General features: G+C 40.3%; 1 protein-coding gene across 1 annotated transcript in view; it reads right to left on the bottom strand.

Moving 5' to 3' along the window:
• Positions 1-20,594, bottom strand: part of COL4A6 (collagen type IV alpha 6 chain) — a 374,284-nt gene that overhangs the window by 26,775 nt on the left and 326,915 nt on the right. Inside the window, 12 exon segments of the mRNA XM_023758663.1 lie at positions 1,380-1,433; positions 4,323-4,506; positions 5,038-5,175; positions 5,177-5,236; positions 5,724-5,884; positions 12,020-12,124; positions 13,006-13,146; positions 14,309-14,416; positions 15,473-15,542; positions 16,759-16,812; positions 17,290-17,334; positions 18,671-18,730. Of these exon segments, the coding sequence (XP_023614431.1) occupies positions 1,380-1,433; positions 4,323-4,506; positions 5,038-5,175; positions 5,177-5,236; positions 5,724-5,884; positions 12,020-12,124; positions 13,006-13,146; positions 14,309-14,416; positions 15,473-15,542; positions 16,759-16,812; positions 17,290-17,334; positions 18,671-18,730 (1,180 nt within the window).

Genomic DNA, 20,594 nt, shown 5'->3' with positions numbered 1-20,594 from the left:
TTTTTTATTATCTTACTTAAGAAAAGGTACTTAGAACAACTCCTGCAAGGTCATCCCTGGTTTCTACCCTCAGTCAGGTTAGTGACACTACTTTCTAGCCTGGGCAGCAACTTTCTGTCTTCTAGACCTCAGGTTCCTATAGTCATATTTCCATAGGTGGAGAGGTGGCCATAGGCCTGATCTTCCTCCATAGGTGGCCACACTCATCGTGATCCTGCCAGACACTGAGATGATGGACCTATTTCTGAGGGTTATTTCCACTATGGAAATATGCTCCATGGGCAAGCACCTCAGGATGACATGCCAATCCTATTCTTTCCTCCAGCCCAAGTCCTTTGGACTAGACTGAAAAACTGCCTCCTAGATGGTATCATGAGAGGGATCCTGCAGAAGACTCTCTTGCCCCAATAATTTCAATAGGCTTCAATGTGTCAAACACTGCAATTTCGTTGCTTTATGTCTTAAGAAACAAACTGGGTAAAATACAGTTATCTCTGGATTGACTCCAAACATAAATCCATCCATCCTTAATTTATCAGATCAGTTTCATAGATTTTTTTCACTTGTGACAGCCAGATAAAGACAAAACCTTCAGAGGATGGGGCAGAGGACAGGCATCTGAATAGGAAAAATAATGATAAAAGGGAAGATAAATAGAAACCAGAAGAAATTAAGGACATACTTCCCTTTTGCCTCAGGCCAGTCCTGCACACCACACACCATATGTATTAAAGCAGAGGGTCAACATCATGAGAAGGTAAGGACTTTAAGTCATACTGGTACCTGGTTCTTTTACTTTATGTCCCTGTCTTCTACTTTACATTCCTGATTTCAGAGCCTTCTCCCCAACAAAGCAAAACTTGGTTTTACCCATATTCTGTTTTATAAATGTAACAAATGACCTAATTATTCAGACTTTTCCCAATTAACGCCAAAATTCTCAGAATAAAAAGCACCTCTGGTTACCAAGATTCTAACATCTTAATTTACTCTGGGCCCAATGAATAAATATCAGACATACATGGGTCCTTTGAGGTACTTCTCAAGGCAAGTTATAGCCCCAGCTAAGTTCAGAAAATGAAGGTGCTCAAGGTAGAGAACAGCAAGCCATCAGCATGCATGGTGAAGGAAATCAGCCCCTCTAGAGACTGCATGCCTGCTTAACCCTGTACTCCCTCCCAGAAGGTATGTGCCAAGGAGCCTCTGAAGCAGTTTCATGTTAGCCTTTGCACCCCAGCCTTAGGATCACCCCTCCCCAACCAGGGGCTGCTCAGTGTAGTGCTCAAGCCATTGTGAGTGTGTGAGCTAAAGGTGAACAAAAATGAATTTTTCCCCCTAACATTGGTGTTTGAGAACCTCCTGACCTAGCTAGCTCTCACCTCCCTCAGTGTCTAAGTCTCCTTTACCATCCTTTCCTCTGCAGCAGCAGTCACCTCCTAGACCAATCAAGTAAAGAAGAAAATTAAATCAGGACAGAAGTTCCTCGAGGCCCAAGGGAAGTCTTATCTGCAGCCCAGGTATACCCACCAATCAAATTCCCTGTCTGGATTGAGTGGAGAGAGCTGGCACCCTTACAGGATCAAGGGCACTGCTTCATTAATAATGAAGGTGATGTATTAGTATGAGCATCTGGATAAGAACTTCTTTGGAAACAGCCCATTTTTTGTTAGGTTTTGTAATAATTCACAGTACAAGGTTGAAAGGCTTCTGATGACTACATCCCCTTTCCTGGCAAGGCATTGTCCTAGCCTGGGCCACCACTGGTTGAAGTGAGTACATTTAGGAACAATATATTCATTTTTTCATGGCAATAGCTACAATGCAAATGTCTGGGGTCTACAGGTTATATGTTGGTAAAATGGTGTGGAAAGAAAGCTAATGCTCTTAATTGAAGTAATTTGGTAGCCAGGGGGGAGGAGGGGAGTCTTGGTACCGCAACAAGAACATTTTCTGTATAAGCTAGCTCATAGACTATAATTATTATATCACTATATTCCTAAGAACTTTCTGTGTCCAGTGACTAGTGAAGTTTGGGATAGAAATGGTCCCATGGGCTTCCTTCTGTTGACTCAGTTAGAATGTTGAGAATATCTAAATTTGGGTGTGTGTAATTTTATAACTAGACCAATCAACTAAAGAAGAAAAGTAAACCAGGACAGAACAGAAGTTCCTTGAGGCCCAAGGAAAGTCTTATCTGCAGCCCGGGATACCCACATGTTATTATAATTCAGTTTAAAACTTAGTTGCCTGCAAAATGTGTTGACTTAGAATCAAGATCCAATTGTTGGAGGGGTAGTGAAATGACCATGAATAATGTCTCTGAGAACAGAGCTGGAAGCAAAGCTATAGATAACACCAAAACGTCCAAAGGGAAGAATGATTTTGTTTTATAAAAGTTCTCACAGCTTTCATAGGAATGTGTGAACTGAAATAATGATTTTTTTTTATATTTTATTGATTTTTTACAGAGAGGAAGGGAGAGAGATAGAGAGTTAGAAACATCGATGAGAGAGAAACATCGATCAGCTGCCTCCTGCACATCTCCCACTGGGGATGTGCCCGCAACCCAGGTACATGCCCCTGACCGGAATCGAACCTGGGACCCCTCAGTACGCAGGCCGATGCTCTCAGCTTTCATAAGAATGTGTGTGAACTGAAATAATGATTTGATTTTTAATAATCTTGAATCATCAATTTTTAACCTGTACTATTATTGTTCTTCTACAAATTCACAAAATTAGATTTTAAAACAAATATAATTTTTCCAGACCTGGTGTCTTTCTCCCTTTTTAGGTATTTCTTCAATGTGACAAGGTGGAAAGAGGAGAAACAGGTCTAAGAAATAACCCCTTGGTTATTGAGAAGGCCCTTTCTTTTGCAAATATATATTAGTCTCCTATAGAACAATTCTACTATAAGAGGGAGGTTGAGAAATGCTAAAAAGTATTACTCACCTTCCCTAGTATCCAGAGGCTTATAATTCAGTTGGAAAAAGTGAAAGCATTAATGGAAATAATTATATAATTTAAGTGGCAATGACATCTGTGGGGGTCAAGGGAAGGCTTAGTAGAAGAAGTAGGGCTTATATTGAACCCTGATAAATGGGTAGGATCTGACCATATAGAGAAAAGAGGAAGGGTATTCCAGAAAAAAGCAACATGGACAAAATCTTGGAGTTAGAATTGAACATGTGTTTGGGGATAGTGAAAAATACTGTTGTTGTAAGTGGTGTTTTATTTTAAATCATGAAGACTGTGAGATAAGGTAAGGCTACAAAGGAATTCAGACATTATTCAGTAGAGATCACTTGTGGCTTTGGACTAGGGGGTAAAATGATGATATCAGTACTTTATAGATATTAAATTGGCAGCAGTGTTCACAGTAGTATTGAGTGGGAAAAGTCTGGATGTAAGAGATAAGAAACTACTTAGCAAGTTGTTGTCATTGAGTCTCCTAACTATCCACCCACTTGTTCATCCATCCATCCTTCCACCTGTCCTTTCAACCATATATTTATTCCAACAAGTATATAGGTGTTTAATAAGTGAGGCATGAAATAACGACATCATAATAGCAAGAAGAGGAAGGGAAGAATATAAAAACATTCCAAATGAAGAATAAGAGATAAATGTTAAGTTTTCAAACTTCAGATGACTATAAGGTGTGTGATACCACTAATGGAAACACAAAGATTGTGGAAACATAAAAGTTGGGACAGAGAGCTGTTCTGGCTGTATGGAAGATGGCACGATATTAACATATCACCTTTAAAATCCATAAGCAGGACTGTCACTCATTATATTTCCTGAAATTCTAGTAGAAAAAGAACTTACATAAATGGAGGAATTTAAAATATAAAATGGAGATTACACGAGGTACAACTATGTTTTGTTCTCAATCTGAGATCTCATGAATCAAGGAAAGATTCTTCCCTGCTGATGATATTACCACACAATGTATAGGACACCTTGTCCAGTATCCCACTCATTACTACAATGACATTCATAACAAATGGTCATTCAGCTTCTGCTTGAAAATTTTCAGGGATTATGAGGTCATAACTTCCCAAGGCAGCTCTGTTACATTTTTAGACTGCTCTGTTAGGAAGTTTTTCACTAAGTAGAGCTGAAATCCATATTGTTCTGCATAAGCATACCACAATACAATTACAATACTTTTTCCACATGAAAACACTTAGAGGACTAAAAGTATTGATTATAACCAAGTCTCCTCTTCTGACACATTTCATGCAGCTGGGTTATTTGTATACTCTACAAGGGGTTAGTTTCCCAAGTCCAAAGCTATCCGATTCCCTGACTCACCTGGAGGCCCAGGGAGGCCCGTTTTCCCTGGTAATCCATCTATTCCTTGATCTCCAGAAAGTCCACGAGGTCCAGGAGATCCTGGTAGCCCAATTCCTGGGGGTCCAGGAGAACCACTAAGACCTTTTTCTCCAGGAAGCCCTGGGAATCCCTTTTCACCTGGAAATCCCTGTCCAGCATCACCCTAGAATAAAAGCCCAATTTAGAGACTTATCTGGAGAGTCCTCTAACAATAAGAAAGAGGTAACCAGTGTGACTAATACTTTTTTGGGGGTTAAAGTTCTCTATCACTCTATCAATTAAGTCCTCTGAGTTTAGGTAGTGGGGATGATGAAGCTTGTCAATCCTGGGTGATCTGATAATGCCAAATTATCTAGATCAGTGGGGGCAGGGGCAGAAAACAGGAGCAGGATAACAATCCATGGGGTCACAAAAAGCAGCTGGATTACTTGCAAGGGAAAGCTACTGAGAAGCTGAAGCCTTTTAAGTGATATGGTCAATTGTTACTGGCATTTATCAAATGAAACAATGACCAATACTTAGAAAAAAAAAGATTTCCATTTTAAAGAAAAGAAAAACACAGAGCAAAAATTGTCCGTGGCAGAGGAAGAGATGTTTTACCCTGTCTCATGGTCTAGTGTCAATCAGAATCACCCTTTCCCCAAGTCAGGTGTGAGGATTTATAGAGCTAATTACCCAAAAACAATCAACTTACCGGAAAGCCTGGCAGACCTAGTAAACCTGGTAATCCATCCTTGCCTGGTATTCCTGTCTCTCCAGGGAGCCCCTGAGGGCCAGGATCACCCTGTTCCCCTGGCTTCCCTGATCTTGTACTGATTCCCTGATCTTGTACTGAGGGTTGATTCTCCTTTCTCTCCTTTGGGACCTGTAGGACCTTGAGGCCCAAATAAACCCTGACAAAGAGACAAAAGGGAATGAGCACGCTTCATAGAATTCTAGCAACTAACGTTAGTCTTACCTAAAGCAGGTCCTTAGGTACATTTTAATACTGTTCTGGGCACTTGGTTATGTTGTCATTTTGTATTATAATTGACTTTATTTTCTTATCCTTTCTAAATTTTGAAATCTTTGAGGATGGTAACCTTGTCTTAATTCCAATTTTATCTTCCGGGCCCAGCACAGTGCTAGGCAAATGCAAATGATTTTGTGGAAGGAAGGGAGGTAATTAAGAGAGGGAGGAAGGGAAGGAATATAGGTAGGTTAAAGCAGAAAGGAATTTTAGAGATCATCTACCCAAATATTTCACATTACAGATAAAAAACCTGCAGCTTTGTTATATCCCCATTTTTTAAATGTATTTTAGAAAAGTAATTGGTGAGGAGTGAGGGGCACTTGAGAGCTCTCATTGTGCCCTTGGGGCCAAAGTTTGGCCAGACTTACTGGAGACCCTGATGGGCCTTGTGTGCCTTTAGAGCCTGGATCTCCTCTGGCTCCTTTAAGGCCTGGAAGGCCTATATGACCTGGTGGCCCAGGTGGGCCTGGCTCTCCGGGTGGTCCACTGTTGGAGATAGCACCATCACAAGCACAAAATCCCGAGTCCCCTGGGAGAAAATAAAAGACAATATTAAACAAGTGAGCTTTCTTTCCAAAAAAAGAGAGGAAGACCTGACCATGGTAATTTGTGATTTAAGTCCATGGAGACAATAAAAAGGCCTGTGAACAGATTTAAATAAACTAGGTTTCCTCTATATCAAAGTACATCTGTGCTAGTGATTTGGATTTAATTAGTCTGGAACTAATTAAACATCAGTGTGTCTAATGTGTAGCAGAGTTGGGAACCACTGACCCACACTAACCAGCTAACAGTCTGGAATCCAAGCCACTTAAAGATTCTCTTCAGAAAAATGTCTTTTCCCCCTGTCTTTTGTACACAGAGACAAATGTCAAATAAATTAACAATAGAGATTGCAGCAAAGCACCTTTGAATAGGTACCAAGAAGTCACTAACCCTACAGCCCAGCCACCTATACTTTCCACGCTTAAAGTCAGGAAAATAAGAATCTGGGACAACATGGGTGACTTTTGAGTTCCTAAAGGGTCAAAGACATAGGGTAGCTGAGTGGATAAGAAAACATGACCCATATATCTGCTGTTTATAGTAGACCCACCTCAGAACAAAGGACTCACACAGACTGATGGTGAAGGGATGGAAAAAGGTTTTTTAGGCAAATGTAAATGAAAGAAAAAGCTGGTGCTTGAGGCTAAGTACAGTAGTTAGCATAATAAAAGCGAGAACTTCACCAGAAGGCTGATGGACACCTTCAGCAGGGCTGAAGATCTGCATATTATTGCCTGCTGCCAGACAGCTGAGGGCAGTTCCCCCAACCTGATGGTCCTTTATTGTTTACCAAACCTTACCTTTGATGTGTATATCTGCTTTGCTAAAGGGCAAAATATGTTAATAAAAAGCCATGGGTCCAGAGATTTAGGGAGCCAATTCACTAGAGAGCTGGTTTCCTCCTGGTTCCCCATGTCTCCCAAATTTATATTGTCTAGTCTCTCAATCCATTTATGAACAGACCTTCTCAAGATTCCTGAACCCTAGCTGCAGAAAAGACTGCACTAAGCTGGGGTAGCAATACTTATATCTGACAAATTAGACCTCAAAGTGAAGGACATAACAAGAGATAAGGAAGGCCACTTCATAATATTAAAGGGAGCAATTCAACAAGATATAACTCTGGTAAACATATATGCACCCAATAGAGGAGCACGCAAATACATTAAAAAAAACAAAAAACAAACTTCTGGAGGATATCAAGGGAGAGATTGACAGCAATACAGCCATAGTAGGGGACTTTAATACCCCACTAACATCACTGGAAAATTTTTCTAAACAAAAAATCAGCAAAGAAACATCAATCCTAAATGACTCACTAGATCAGATGGAATTAATTGAAATCTTCAGAATATTTCACCCCAAAGCCACAGAATATACATCCTTCTCAAGTGCATGTGGGTCATTTTCAAAGATAGACCACATATTGGGGCACAGGCAAAGTCTCTTCAAATTCAAGAAGATAGAATTTATATCAAGCATCTTCTCATATCACAATGGCATAAAATTAGAAATCAACTACAATAAAAACAATAAAAAAAATCAAACACCTGGAGGCTAAATAGCATGTTATTAAACAATGATTGGGTTACCAAAGAGATCAAGGAAGAAATAAAAAGCATCATGGCAACAAATGACAATGAAAACACAACAATCAAAAATCTATGGGACACAGTGAAAGCAGTCTTGAGAGAGAAGTTCATAACTCCACACACCTACCTCAAAAAATGAGAAAAAAATGGTAATAAATTATCTAACCCTACATCTCAAAGAGTTAGAAAGAGAACAACAAGCCCAGCATAAGCAGAAGGAAGGAAATAATAAAGATCAGAGTGGAAATAAATGACATAGAGGCCAAAAACAAACAAACAAACAAAACAAACACAATACAAAAGATCAACAAAACCAAGAGCTGGTTTTTTGAAAGGATAAACAAGATTGATGAACCTCTAGCCAGTCTCACCAAGAAGCAAAGAGAGAGGACCCAAATAAACAAAATCAGAAATGAAAGAGGTGAAATAACAACAGACCCCACAGAAATATGAAGAATCACAACTCTGGTATTCAAACAAACTTGTCAACCTCGAAGAAATGAACATATTCCTAGAAAAATATGACCTTCCAAAACTTAACCAAGAAGAATAAAAAAATCTGAATAGGCTGACAACTATGGAAGAAATTGAAGCAGTAATCAAAAAACTTCCAACAAACAAAAGTCCTGGACCAGATGGCTTCACAGGGGAGTTCTATAAAACATTCACAGAAGAACTAAAACCTATCCTCCTCAGACTATTCAAAAAAATTCAACAGGAAGGCACACTTCCAAGCTCTTTGTATGAAGCCAGCATTACCCTAATCCCAAAACCAGATAAAGACACCAGAAAAAAAGAGAACTATAGGCCAATATCCTTGATGAACATAGATGCTAAAATCCTCAACAAAATTCTAGCAAATTGCGTTCAGCATTACATTAGAAAGATCATACACCATGACCAAGTGGGATTTATTCTGGGCATGCAAGGATGGTACAATATCCACAAATCAATAAATGTGATACATCACATAAACAATCTGAGAGACAAAAATCACATAATCATATCAATCAATGCAGAAAAAGCATTTGACAAAATCCAACACCGTTTCTTGATAAAAACTCTCAACAAAGTGGGAATAGAGGGATCATACCTCAACATAATAAAAGCCTTATATGACAAACTGATATCTAACATCATACTCAATGGGCAACAACTAAACTCATTTCCCTTAAGAACAGGAACAAGACAGGGATGCCCACTTTCAACCCTCCTGTTCGACATACTACTGGAAGTGCTAGCCATAGCGATCAGACAAGATGAAGAAATAAAAGGCATCCAAATTAGAAAAGAAGTAAATCTGTCCTTATTCATAGATGACATGATACTATACATAGAAAACCCCAAAGACTCCATCAAAAAACTACTAGACCTAATAAATGAATCTGGCAATGTAGCAGGATACAAAATTAACACCCAGAAATCTATGTCCTTTTTTATACACCAATAATGAACTCACAGAAAGAGAAATGAAAAAAATAATCCCATTTACTATTGCACCAAAAACAACAACTAAGATACCTAGGAATAAACTAAGGACATAGAAAGGCCTGTACTCGGAAAACTACAGAACATTGAAAAAAGAGTGATAGAGGAAGACATAAACAAATGGAAGAACATACCATGTTCATGGATTGGTAGAATCAACATCATTAAAATGTCCATACTACCCAAAGGAATCTATAGATTCAATGCAATCCCCATTAAAATATCAATGGCATATTTCAAAGGTCTAGAACAAACTCTCCAAAAATTCATCTGGAATGAAAAAGGATCCCACGTAGCCACAGCAATCTTGAGAAAGAAGAAAAAAATTGGAGGGATCACAATACCAGATATCAAGCTATATTACCAAGCTGCAGTTCTCAAAACTGCATGGTACTGGCATAAGAACAGACATATAGACCAATGGAACAGAAGAGAGAACCCAGAAATTGACCCAAGCTATTATGCTCAATTAATATTTGACAAAGGAGGCAAGAGCATACAATGGAGTCAAGACAGTCTCTTCCATAAATGGTGCTGGGAAATTTGGTCAGATACTTGCAAAAAAAATGAAACTAGATCACGAACTTATACCATACAAAAAACAAACTCAAAATGGCTAAAGGACATAAATGTAAGACGGGAAACCATAAAAATCCTACAAGAGTCCATAGGCAGCAAAATAGCAGACATATGTCGTAGCAATATTTTTACAGACACAGCTCCTAGGGGAATGGAGACTAAGAAGAAAATAAACAAATGGGACTATATCAAAATAAAAAGCTTCTGCACAGCAAAAGAAACCATCAACAAAACAACAAGAAAGCCCACTGCATGGGAGAACATATTTACCAATGATATTTCCGATAAGGGTTTAATCTCCAAAATTTACAGAGAACTCATACAACTTAACAAAAGGAAGATATATGATACAATCATCCAATCAAAAAATGGGCAAATGACCTAAATAGACACTTTTCGAAAGAGGACATACAGAAGGCCAAGAGACATAAGAAAACATGCTCAAAGTCACTAATAATCTTAGAGATGCAAATCAAAACAACAATGAGATACCATCTCACAACTGTCAGAATGGCTATCATTAACAAATCAACGAACAAGTTCTGGCGAGGATGTGGAGAAAAAGGAACCCTCGTGCACTGCTGGTGGGAATGCAGACTGGTGCAGCCACTGTGGAAGACAGTATGGAGTTTCCTCAAAAAGTTAAAAATGGAACTCCCATTTGACTCAGTAATCCCACTTCTAGGACTATATCCCAAGAAACCAGAAACATCAATCAGAAAGGATATAAGCACTCCTATGTTCATAGCAGCACAATTTACCATAGCTAAGATTTGGAAACAGCCTAAGTGCCCATCAGCAGATGAGTGGGTTAAAAAACTGTGGTACATCTACACAATGGAATGCTGCTATAAAAAGAAGGAACTTTTATTATTTGCAACAGCATGGATGGAACTAGAGAGCATTATGCTAAGTGAAATAAGCCAGTTGGAGAAAGATAAATATCACATGATCTCACTCATATGTGGGATATAATGATAAACATAATTTGATGAACAAGAATAGATCCAGAGACAAATGGTAGGGGAGTGGGCGGTTAGAGAGCAACCGAAGGACTTCTATGCATGCATATTAGCATAACCAATGGACACAGACACTGGGGTGGTGGGGGCTTGACCAGGGTGGGAATGGCTCAAGGGGGGGGCGGTCAATTGGGGAAAAAGGAGACATATGTAAAGCTTTATAAAATAAAGTTTCTATTACAGTTTAGAAAATTATATATATATATATATATATATATATATATATATATATATATATATATAACAGTTTTTTTTTTAAAAAAAAAAGATCCTAAAGGGTCTTTTCTGACATTTAGAAAAGTGATAATTCCTGAAACTCTGAGAGAACAGACTGTTCTCCAAATTAGCATTTTTCAAGTATGATCTATGGACTTTCTGCCTGAGCCACCTGTAATTTTTGTTTATAAGGCAATTTGCTGGGCCTCACCCCATATCTAGTTAACCAGACCCTCAGGTAGTCAGACAAAGAATGTAATTTTTAGTAATTTCCCCTAGGTAATTCTCATCTACAATGAAGGTTGAGAATCACTATCACTGTTAGAGAAATCCTTCTGAACCCATGGGAATATAGAAGGGGAAGCATTAGAGTTGTCCCTCTTTTAGGAGGGAGAATGGTATCAAGAAGTACACCAGCTCTATAGTGAGTTAGGGTAGGGCCAAAGTTAATATCCTAAGTCTTGTCTTGCAATTTAATATCCTTGTTCCCAAATAACAGGGCAATAAGGAAAGAGAGGAGTAAATTGGAACCTCTCTGTTTGAGCTTGAGGAAAGCTGTGAATTACTTGAGAGAAGAAGAGCAATTTTAGATACCTGAAACCAGTAGGCCATCCCCAAACCTCTCTTGAGCCAGTTGTTTCACCTCTTCCTCCATCTCTTCCTCTACCCTGGCCTGGACTGGAACTATAATGAATTGATTCAACTAAGCTTTAGCATCTCCCCTCAGAGTATGAAACAAAGGAATAACCCAAAGGCATCAAGAAGATGAAGAGAGGCGTGCAGCTGAATCAATCAGTCCTTCAATATCAGTGGGGGCTGAAGTTGTTTTTATGGAGCCAGTTGGCTTTTTCAGAGTGCCAGGTCTTGATCTGTTCAGAGTTTTTTCATTCAGGCTGAAGGTAATACATGACTTCTAGCCTTGGCCTTGCAAACTGAGAAAGGTTGCATCATGTGCTAGTTAACACCCTGGGCTGCTAGCATAGTTTCTGCAGGTGGACGGGTAGGAGTAGCCTCTGAGCCACTTTTTCTTGTGTGATCTCAATTGCCAACCTCAGTCTTATAAGCCCAAATATAGCACTCCTAATAATCTTATATTCAAATTCCCAATCAAGATCCAAAATTGCTTCTGTTCAGATATTTAAGGCTGTTGGTTTGCTCATTCCCTGGAAAGCCTTCTCCAGGGAGTTTGAGGAACAAATAAACCCAAGGGGACAGAATCACCTTTTACTCCTTTGAGACCTTGGTTTCCTTTTGGACCTCGTTCTCCCCGGAGACCAGGAAATCCTGGCTCTGTGCTTTGTAGGGTTCCAGGCTCAAATGCTGGACCTTCAGAAAAAAAAAGAAACATAAAACATTGGCACCTTACATGAGCCTGGGCTCATTTGACTCAGCACAACAGCTCAGTCACCAAGGCTTGGGTTCTCAAGACTCAAAAAATGAGATTAAAAAAAAATCCAAGACAGGGACCTAAAGTCTACAGTAATTCCATCTTCTGTTGGCTTGATTAACTCTACTACTAGTTATAAAATGTCTACCAAGTTCTAGGCACTGGACCACATACTAGGAATACGGAATTGTAGAAAGCAGTTTCAGTAACTCAGCAGTCCCAATGTCTATTCCAGGGAGGGCTCTTAGGACAAAAGAGGAAATGGGTGCAAGCTGCAGTGGTCATGGGCTTTAGGTCTCAAAGAAACATGCTGGGCATATTTCCATCCTTTCTCTTAGAATCTAGAATCCCATACTCAAGTATAAGACCTACAGAGAATAAGCCCTATGGAGGCTTTTAGCAGCCTCCTTGAGATTCAAGCTTGGCTTCCCATATCTCAGGCCCTCAGTCCACCCTTGAGGACAAGGAAAAGTTTGAAAGAGCCAATGTTTCTTCTTTGGGAGCTGCAAGATCAGAGGCCTAGGGACTGAGAACAATGAACAGTAAATGAGTACAATGATGTTTCATCATCAAGGTGGCCCAAGTTTGCTTGTTCCTTGATGAACATTGTGACTGCTGTGGTTGCTAACTTGTAAAAGCAAGGCTCTGACTCAGAAAGAATGGGGCCTTCACCACTGCTGCTCTGTAGTTATCATGTGTCCTGGCTTAGCTACTACACCTGTGCAATGCTCCCTCCCTCAAATGTCATGACTGTTTTGCAGTCTGGATCACACCTGAGTCGCAAGAACAAAGAGAGAAATGAACAACTTACCAGGTGAGCCTGGTAGGCCTGGTAGACCTGGTGGGCCTGGCAAACCATCTTTGCCAGGAAGGCCAGCTGCCCCAACTGTGGTTTGGCCTGGGTTTCCTTTGTTCCCTTTCAGGCCTGGAACTCCCTGCGGCCCTGGGTCACCTGACACACCTGGAAAAATAAGCCCACACAAAAATACTAATCACATCATCCCACTTACTCTTCGGGGGTATTCTACTCAGTGGCATACATTGGAAACTAAACTACAAGGGAAGAATTTGGGAAAGCATTTGCCCTTCTCTTACATCAAAGTTAGAAAAGTCCTTGGGAATCTCCTAACCTAACCTCTTGAGAAATTAAGGCCCAATGACATGAGACAAATTGGTCAGGGTGCAGAGCTTCTTAGTGGCAAACCTCAGAGGGAAACCTGGGTCTCTAGCTTCTCATTTTTTGATTTTTTTCCAGTTTGGTTCTGCAGTCAGCTGTACTTCTTCCAAGTGGCTGCTTTAAAAGCACAGGAATCTTTATAGAAGCTCATTCCAAGGAATTTAGAAACTGGTACCTTTAAAATAATGTCTGAGCCCCAGCCGGGTGGCTTGGTTACTTGGAGCATTGTCCTGTACACCAAAAAGGTTGAAGGTTAGATTCCTGGTCAGGGTGCATACCTAGGTTATAGGTTTGATCACTGGTCGGGGCTCTCACATCGAAGTTTCTCTCTCTCTCTCTCTCGCTCTCTCGCTCTCTCTCTCTCTCTCTCATCAATAAACATATCCTTGGGTGAGGATTTAAGATAAAATAAATACAAGTAATGTCTGAGTATATTTGGGACATAATTGCCTCCCAGACTCTGGCATGCCCTTTCTATTTTTGTTACTATAGAATGCCATAGAGGTATGCCTCTCAAGTGATTGCTTTATGGGTACTTTCCATAGGATGCTGGGGCTAATTATGCACAGAGCGAGGGTCTCGATACCAACTTTCCTCTGAGCTTTTGTTAGGGCCTTCTGTTAAGCATCAACTGGATGGCACATTCTTAGAAAAATGACAGGGCTCCAGCAGTCCAACCCAGGTTTCTATAGCTGCTGCAAACCTCAATGACAGTCTGGATTGCCTATTTAGCTATAACACATTATTGAGGCCAAAGGAAAGTTGTCCACCCAAGCTTACTCCTCATATACATTAGCCTTGGCTGGCAGTGAGAACCTAACTGACTAGTTAACCTTTCCTTTGACTTTGGCTAGGTGTGTACTAGACCAGAGATATAGAAGGGGATACTGGACATCAGAGTAGAGAGATAACTGATCTGTGTAGGAGGTGGGTTAATTTGTTTCACCTGGTAAAGCTGGTAATCCGGGGATGCCAGAAGAGCCAGGCAGGCCCTGGATGCCTTCATCACCTTTAAGTCCTGGGAGTCCTGGAATACCAGGGTCTCCAGGATAACCTGGCATTACAATGAAATAAAAAAAGAAGTAAGCAAACCCAGAAGACACTCACAAATGCCACAAAATGCCTAAGAAAAGATGCAAGGAGATGTCTTCAGGTAGAGGTGCCTTTCTTGTCCTTCATAGGTCTCTCCCAGATGCTAATGCCCTCATATGATAGTGGGTCTACTTGAACTAAGACTCCACTAGTGTTCAGAAATGCTCTGGCCAGAGTTTGCCTCCCATGGTAAGATCTGGCAAGTACTATGAAGTTCCTACTACTATTAGTAATCTGATATAATGCCTCAAATGTCTACCATTTGGGTTAAGGGGTTGAAGTCTACTGGTATTTTTCATGTTATACACATAGGTTTTTTGGGAGAAGACCAGAGGAAGACACTGTCAACTGTTAATGTCTCAGCTTCAATGGGTTTACCAGACAGAGCTTGAGCTTGAGAGGATGAGGGGAGAAAGATAAGTTAGGAGACCCAGGTTGAAGAGACACAATAGTAGAAGCCTTTGATCAAGCAAGAAGTAGCTGGAGAGAGTGGGCATCTGGATCTTTGGAGAAGGCAAAGGGAAGAGTTAGGCACACACAGTAACTAGAAAAAAGAGAGGTGAAGACAAACTTTCAAAGCATCATTCTGTTAACCAGTTGCTCCCCCAAGGATACATTTTTATTTCCAATGAAACTGTCAAGCTCAAGCATGCATGGGATCATGTAGCTGAGACCTGAGTGTCCCATAGTATCAGGCTTGAAGTCAGCCTAGCTGGGGAGGATATCAATCCTTCCCTAAGCATCACTAGAATAACCATTTTTCTCAAACCCAGGCCCAAGCTAACTCAAACCCTAGCCTTGGTAGACCCAACACAAAAATGCAGTAGGTTTTGGCTTGTTTCCCCAAGACATTGGAGTTAGCTTCACTCCCCAAGTTCAGGACCCAGGAGGAGCCCTTGGAAGTGTTGAGTTTAGCAGCAATCCAATGGCTGACAAAATAATCTTTAAATAATTATAAGGGATATAGAATTTAACTCCCTGTCTTTTCTTCTATGCTCAAATCAATGAAAAATTGCACCTGAGATCACAGCACCATCTGTATCGATGTAAACATCTGGGCCTGGCAGGCCAACACCACCCTTTTCTCCCTGCAAGGATTAAATACATTAAATACGAATATTTGTGACCTCATCACCTAAGACCTATGTGCCCTCAAATCCATTCCCCAGAAAAGTTCCTCCTTCTGCAACCCCTGATTTCCAGGGTCAACTAGTCCATAGGTTAATTTCAAAGTCCTATCAATTTAAGTTGAAGGCAACACAAGTCAGGTCAGAAGTCTGATACTCAATTGCAACCCTGTCAAGAAAAGGGATCCCAATTTCATTTTGCAACCTGACTCTAGGAAAACCTGCTCTGGGCCTGGAAAATATATCATAGAAATAGATAACATGGCTGCACCCAAGAGATGCCAAGGGGGGAAGCAGTGTTTCAACATTTTCCTCACTCTCAGCAGGCCTGGGACTTTGCTATTGTCACTGCTCTTGTTAGTGAATGTCAGGCAGAAGAAGTCAAAGGAGTCTTAATTGTCCCCCAAAAGGGACTCAGATACCATAATCAGATACAGTGGCATATTTAGAGGGGGGTGGTGGGAATTCTCTGTCCTACGTGCAGGCAATAAGGGAATGCATTGTCAGTAGAGAATTTAAGAACAATAATAAAACTGAAAAGTTGGCAATTCTAAGCAATGTCAATAAAAAAATATTCCTCCTTGAAAGAATGGATTTGCTACCACGTTCCCCTCCCCATTTAGTCTACCATTTATCAAGTAGTATTAAATAATTCTCATCAGCTTTGTGTATTAAAGTAGGATGTATGCATTTCATGTGAAAAGGATGACATCTAAAATGTTAAAATACTTTAAAAATACTTTATTTCATATGTAGGCTTTTGCTATGGTCTGAATGTGTCCGTCCCCCCCCCCCCCCAAATTAATGTTGAAAACCTAATGCCCAAGGTGATTGTAATTGGAGGTGGGTCATGAGGGCAGAGCTGCCCCAATTGGGATCAGTGCCATTATATAAAAGGTCCAATAGAGCTATCTCGCTCTTTCCATCATATGAGGACACAGGGAAATATAGGTAGTTTGCAAGCTGGAAGGGGGCCTTCACTGGAACTCAACCATACTGGCACCCTGATCCCAGACTTCTAGTCTCCAGAACTGCGAGCAATAAATTTCTGCTGTCTATAAGCTACCCAATCTGTGATATTTTGTTATAGTAGCCTGAATGGACTAAACAGCATTTTTGGCAATTCTTCACTCTTCCTTCTCCCCAATCCTGGATTTTTACTTCCCAACAACATTACCTTAATTCCTGGCAATCCATTAAGCCCGAGGAAACCTGAGGACCCCTTCTTGCCCTGTGACAGAACATAGTTACAGCTAAGTTGAATGTCTACATAATGATGTTTGGATTAGGCCAGTGCAAATGGCACAGGGACATTGGCTGGCATTCAAGGGTATGTATGGATCCTACCTGACTCTGTAATCTGTTACAGAAGGCCATGGCACACTAGTAGCCAACTTGCATGCTTGGAGGTACAAGGGCCAAAAGGCTAGAGGTGAATATAAGCAGGCTGGCCTTGCTAAGCACTGATAACATGCTAAAGAAGTATGACCACATCATATAGCATGACATGGCATGGCACCAAACTTGACATCTTCTTGGTTGCAAACAAAAGAAGAGAGTAGTTGAGTTTATACCAATTAAAGGGAGGTGAAAAATTTGCATTATAAGCAATGTCTCCCTTTGGATTGATGGTCATGTTAAGAAAAGTGATGGGACCTTTTGCTTCAGATTTTATACACCAAGGCTTTAATAATATTAACCAAAATACCTGACTCCCTGTCGGTCCTTGGACTCCTTCTAAACCCATGGGACCCTGTAAAGAGAAAAAAAGGCACCTGAGAAAGATTAATAGCTCACACTAGAAAAAGCCACTAGATTTACATAACAAAGCTATCCAACTGAGTTCAGGGTTTAACAGCTCCTAAAATCAGGTAAGAGAATGTTCCTAGACCTGGCTTAATGACTTCTTTCTAACTACTAATCCATCAGGTTGAATAGCCACCACACAGAGCATTTTTAAAGAGCTAAATAAATGGAAACATTTTAAGCACTAGGTGGAATTTGGTAAAAGGGCTGGGTGGTATTATACTTAGTCTGCATTAGCCTCAAGTCATGAAATGTTTAAATATATTGTGGGAGGGCCACTTGTCTCTCACTCCAAATGCATAATTTGTTGGTGATTGTGCCTTTTCTAGACAAGGGAGTAGGGAAAAGAAGAGAAAGAGAAAGAAATGGCAGGGTAATGGATGAACATTGCTGAAAATTCAAAAGACTAACAAGCTTCATGATGAAGCTAAAACACAATTCTCTAAAGTGTTACTTCTTTAAGGCTAAGGTTGACCATTTGCTTACAGTGTAAGACCCAAGTGTGTGAAATTATTTTTCCTCTTGAAGTGAAATTATTATTGGAAACTGTTGACTCAAAACATCACCACAATCTAGAACTTCTCAGGCTTGTTTCTGTTCTATAAAAATTGCACTTGGCCCTCTTTCTTCCATTTCTGCATCCCCCAACTCTCACCCTTGCCCATATTCCCACAGGATAGAATGGAATGAAAGCAAGACAACAGTCACATAATTCTTTAGCCCAGAAGGTAGTTATACATGGGAGCAAGGGGAGTAAATAGTCTGAGTAGTCACCTGTATAGGGGTACATCATTCTTTATTCAAAGGAACCATTACTTCAAGGGAATGGGTAAAAGTGGAGAGAAGGTAATCTTAGGGGCCTGCCAGAAGGCTGAGGAAGAGAAAGAAAAGCTTAAGTGGCCCTAGCTGGTTTGGCTCAGTGTACTGAAGGGACCTGGGTTCAATTCTGGTCAAGGCATGTACCTAGGTTGCAGTCTTGATCCCCGACCCTGGTTGGAACGCATGTGGAAGGCAATGAGTCAATGTATTTGTCTCACATCGATGTTTCTCTGTGTCTCTTCCCCTCCCTTCCACTCTCTCTAAAAATCTATGGAAAAATATCCTCGGGTGAGGATTAACAAAAAAAAGTGTCTAAAACAAAAACTAATAAAATAATTATTAAAAAAAGAAAAGCTTAAGTGGCCATAAAGTTACATAACATAAATTTGAAAATAGAAAATAAAATAGACCAGGTGACTTAACAGACCCAGGCAAGCAACATTCCAGGTTCCTACCCTACCTACCCTAGGTCCTGGCAAACCAGGGATGCCTTTTTCTCCTTTTTCTCCTGCAGTTCCAAATCCCTAAAGGGAAAAAGAAACCATAAGTTATAACATTCATTTCCTCATAGGTCTTCTGGTTCCATCCAAAGCACAGTGGTAATTTCAAACCATCTCCATTGCTCCACTGGGGAGGCTCACAATGCTGAGTCTCCTGTCACTTTTTGAGAAGCACATAGGACCTGAATATAATTTGGACCATTCATTCAAGGTTACATTTTGGTTCTAGAAGTAATGTCTTCTCCCTCAAACAATATTGCATATATTTATAGTAACATGGACTAACAGCATAGAAATGATAAAATATCTAATCCCATTGATTTTTCAGATGGGGAGAATAACACTCAGAAGGGCTAAGCATCTTTATGGGTTACAGAATCAGAAAGCCGGGTTGTCAGACTTCCATTCCAGGACCCTTTCCATGAGAATAGGCTTCCTTCCACCATCCAGGAATTTGGTTTTTTTTTTGACCCTCAAATGTTAATTCTTGGTGGTCAATACTAGAGGAGATATGATGATTACAATATCCTTCTCAGTGGGAAGTCTTTCTATCTTGGTGTGGTCTAGAGTCCTGCAGACCCTAGGACAGTGATGGTGAACCTATGACACGTGTGTCAGAGGTGTCACACGAACTCATTTTTTTGGTTGGTTTTTCTTTGTTAAATGGCATTTAAACATATAAAATAAATATCAAAAATATAAATCTTTGTTTTACTATGGTTGAAAATATCAAAAAATTTCTATATGTGACACGGCACCAGAGTTAAATTAGGGTTTTTCAAAATGCTGACATGCTGAGCTCAAAATGTTCACCATCACTGCCCTAGGAGCACTCCAAATGGGGACTGTGACATGGTTTCCAATCCCTCTTGCCCTGCTTACAAGAGATGAGGGCTTACAGCCATGGGCATGACTGGAGGATTCTCTATGAAGAGGCAGAAATCCAAAAAAAGCAGAGTGAGAAAGAGCTTCCTCTGCTCTGAGTCTAAGCAGTGGTTCTCAACCTTCCTAATGCCGCGACCCTTTAATACAGTTCCTCATGTTGTGGTGACCCCCAACCATAAAATTATTTTCGTTGCTACTTCATAACTGTAATTTTGCTACTGTTATGAATTGTAATGTAAATATCTGATATGCAGGATGTATTTTCAGGGGTCGCGACCCACAGGTTGAGAACCTCTGAGAGGCAAGAACATTCTGGACCCCAAGATACAGAAGAGTTCATTATATAAGTGGATAAAGACTTTCCCAGCAAACTGAATCAAAGCCATTTGTTACTGCTTAAAATTGGATGTTCTGGAGAATAGATTTTGGCAAACAACATTTAAGCCTATTATGAGAGTAAAGGAGGCAGTGAAGCTTTCTTACATGTAAGCTTGTAAAAGACACTAAGTGTTGTGGCACATTACCTGTTGTCCTCCTGTTGTGACCTGGCTCAACTGGTTGAGAAGGCACTGTACAAATCCTGTTTATAGTTTTCCTCCTCTTATGTAGTGAGAGTATTCCCATGGGTACTGACAACAGCTGAATAGCCCTTAGCTTTCTAGGCCCAAGGTTTTTTTGTTGTTTTGTTTTTTAATGTGGATTGTTTTGTTGTGTTTTTATTGGTGGAGTGTGTGTCTGAGAATGGTCTGATTCAAAGCAGGCTTTGGTTTCTATTTGCCTTTCTCTTCATCTGCAGTTGTGTGTCAAATAGCTCAGACTGCATGCTGAATAGGATTTCTATTCAGAAGGCTTGCAGGTCAAACTGAATGCAAACTTATTTGAAATCTCAGTTCTGGATCTCAAATTGGAAACCAATGCATGCTGCCACCTGGTGGAATGTGTGTATTGGCCTCTGAAGTGAAGTACTTCATGCAATGTTCTCTGTCCTGTCCATGGAAGCTAT

This window comes from Myotis lucifugus, unplaced genomic scaffold (genome assembly GCF_000147115.1).
Source record: "Myotis lucifugus unplaced genomic scaffold, Myoluc2.0 scaffold_2, whole genome shotgun sequence".
Lineage (NCBI taxonomy): Eukaryota > Metazoa > Chordata > Mammalia > Chiroptera > Vespertilionidae > Myotis > Myotis lucifugus.
This window is presented reverse-complemented; position numbering and strand designations above follow the sequence as displayed.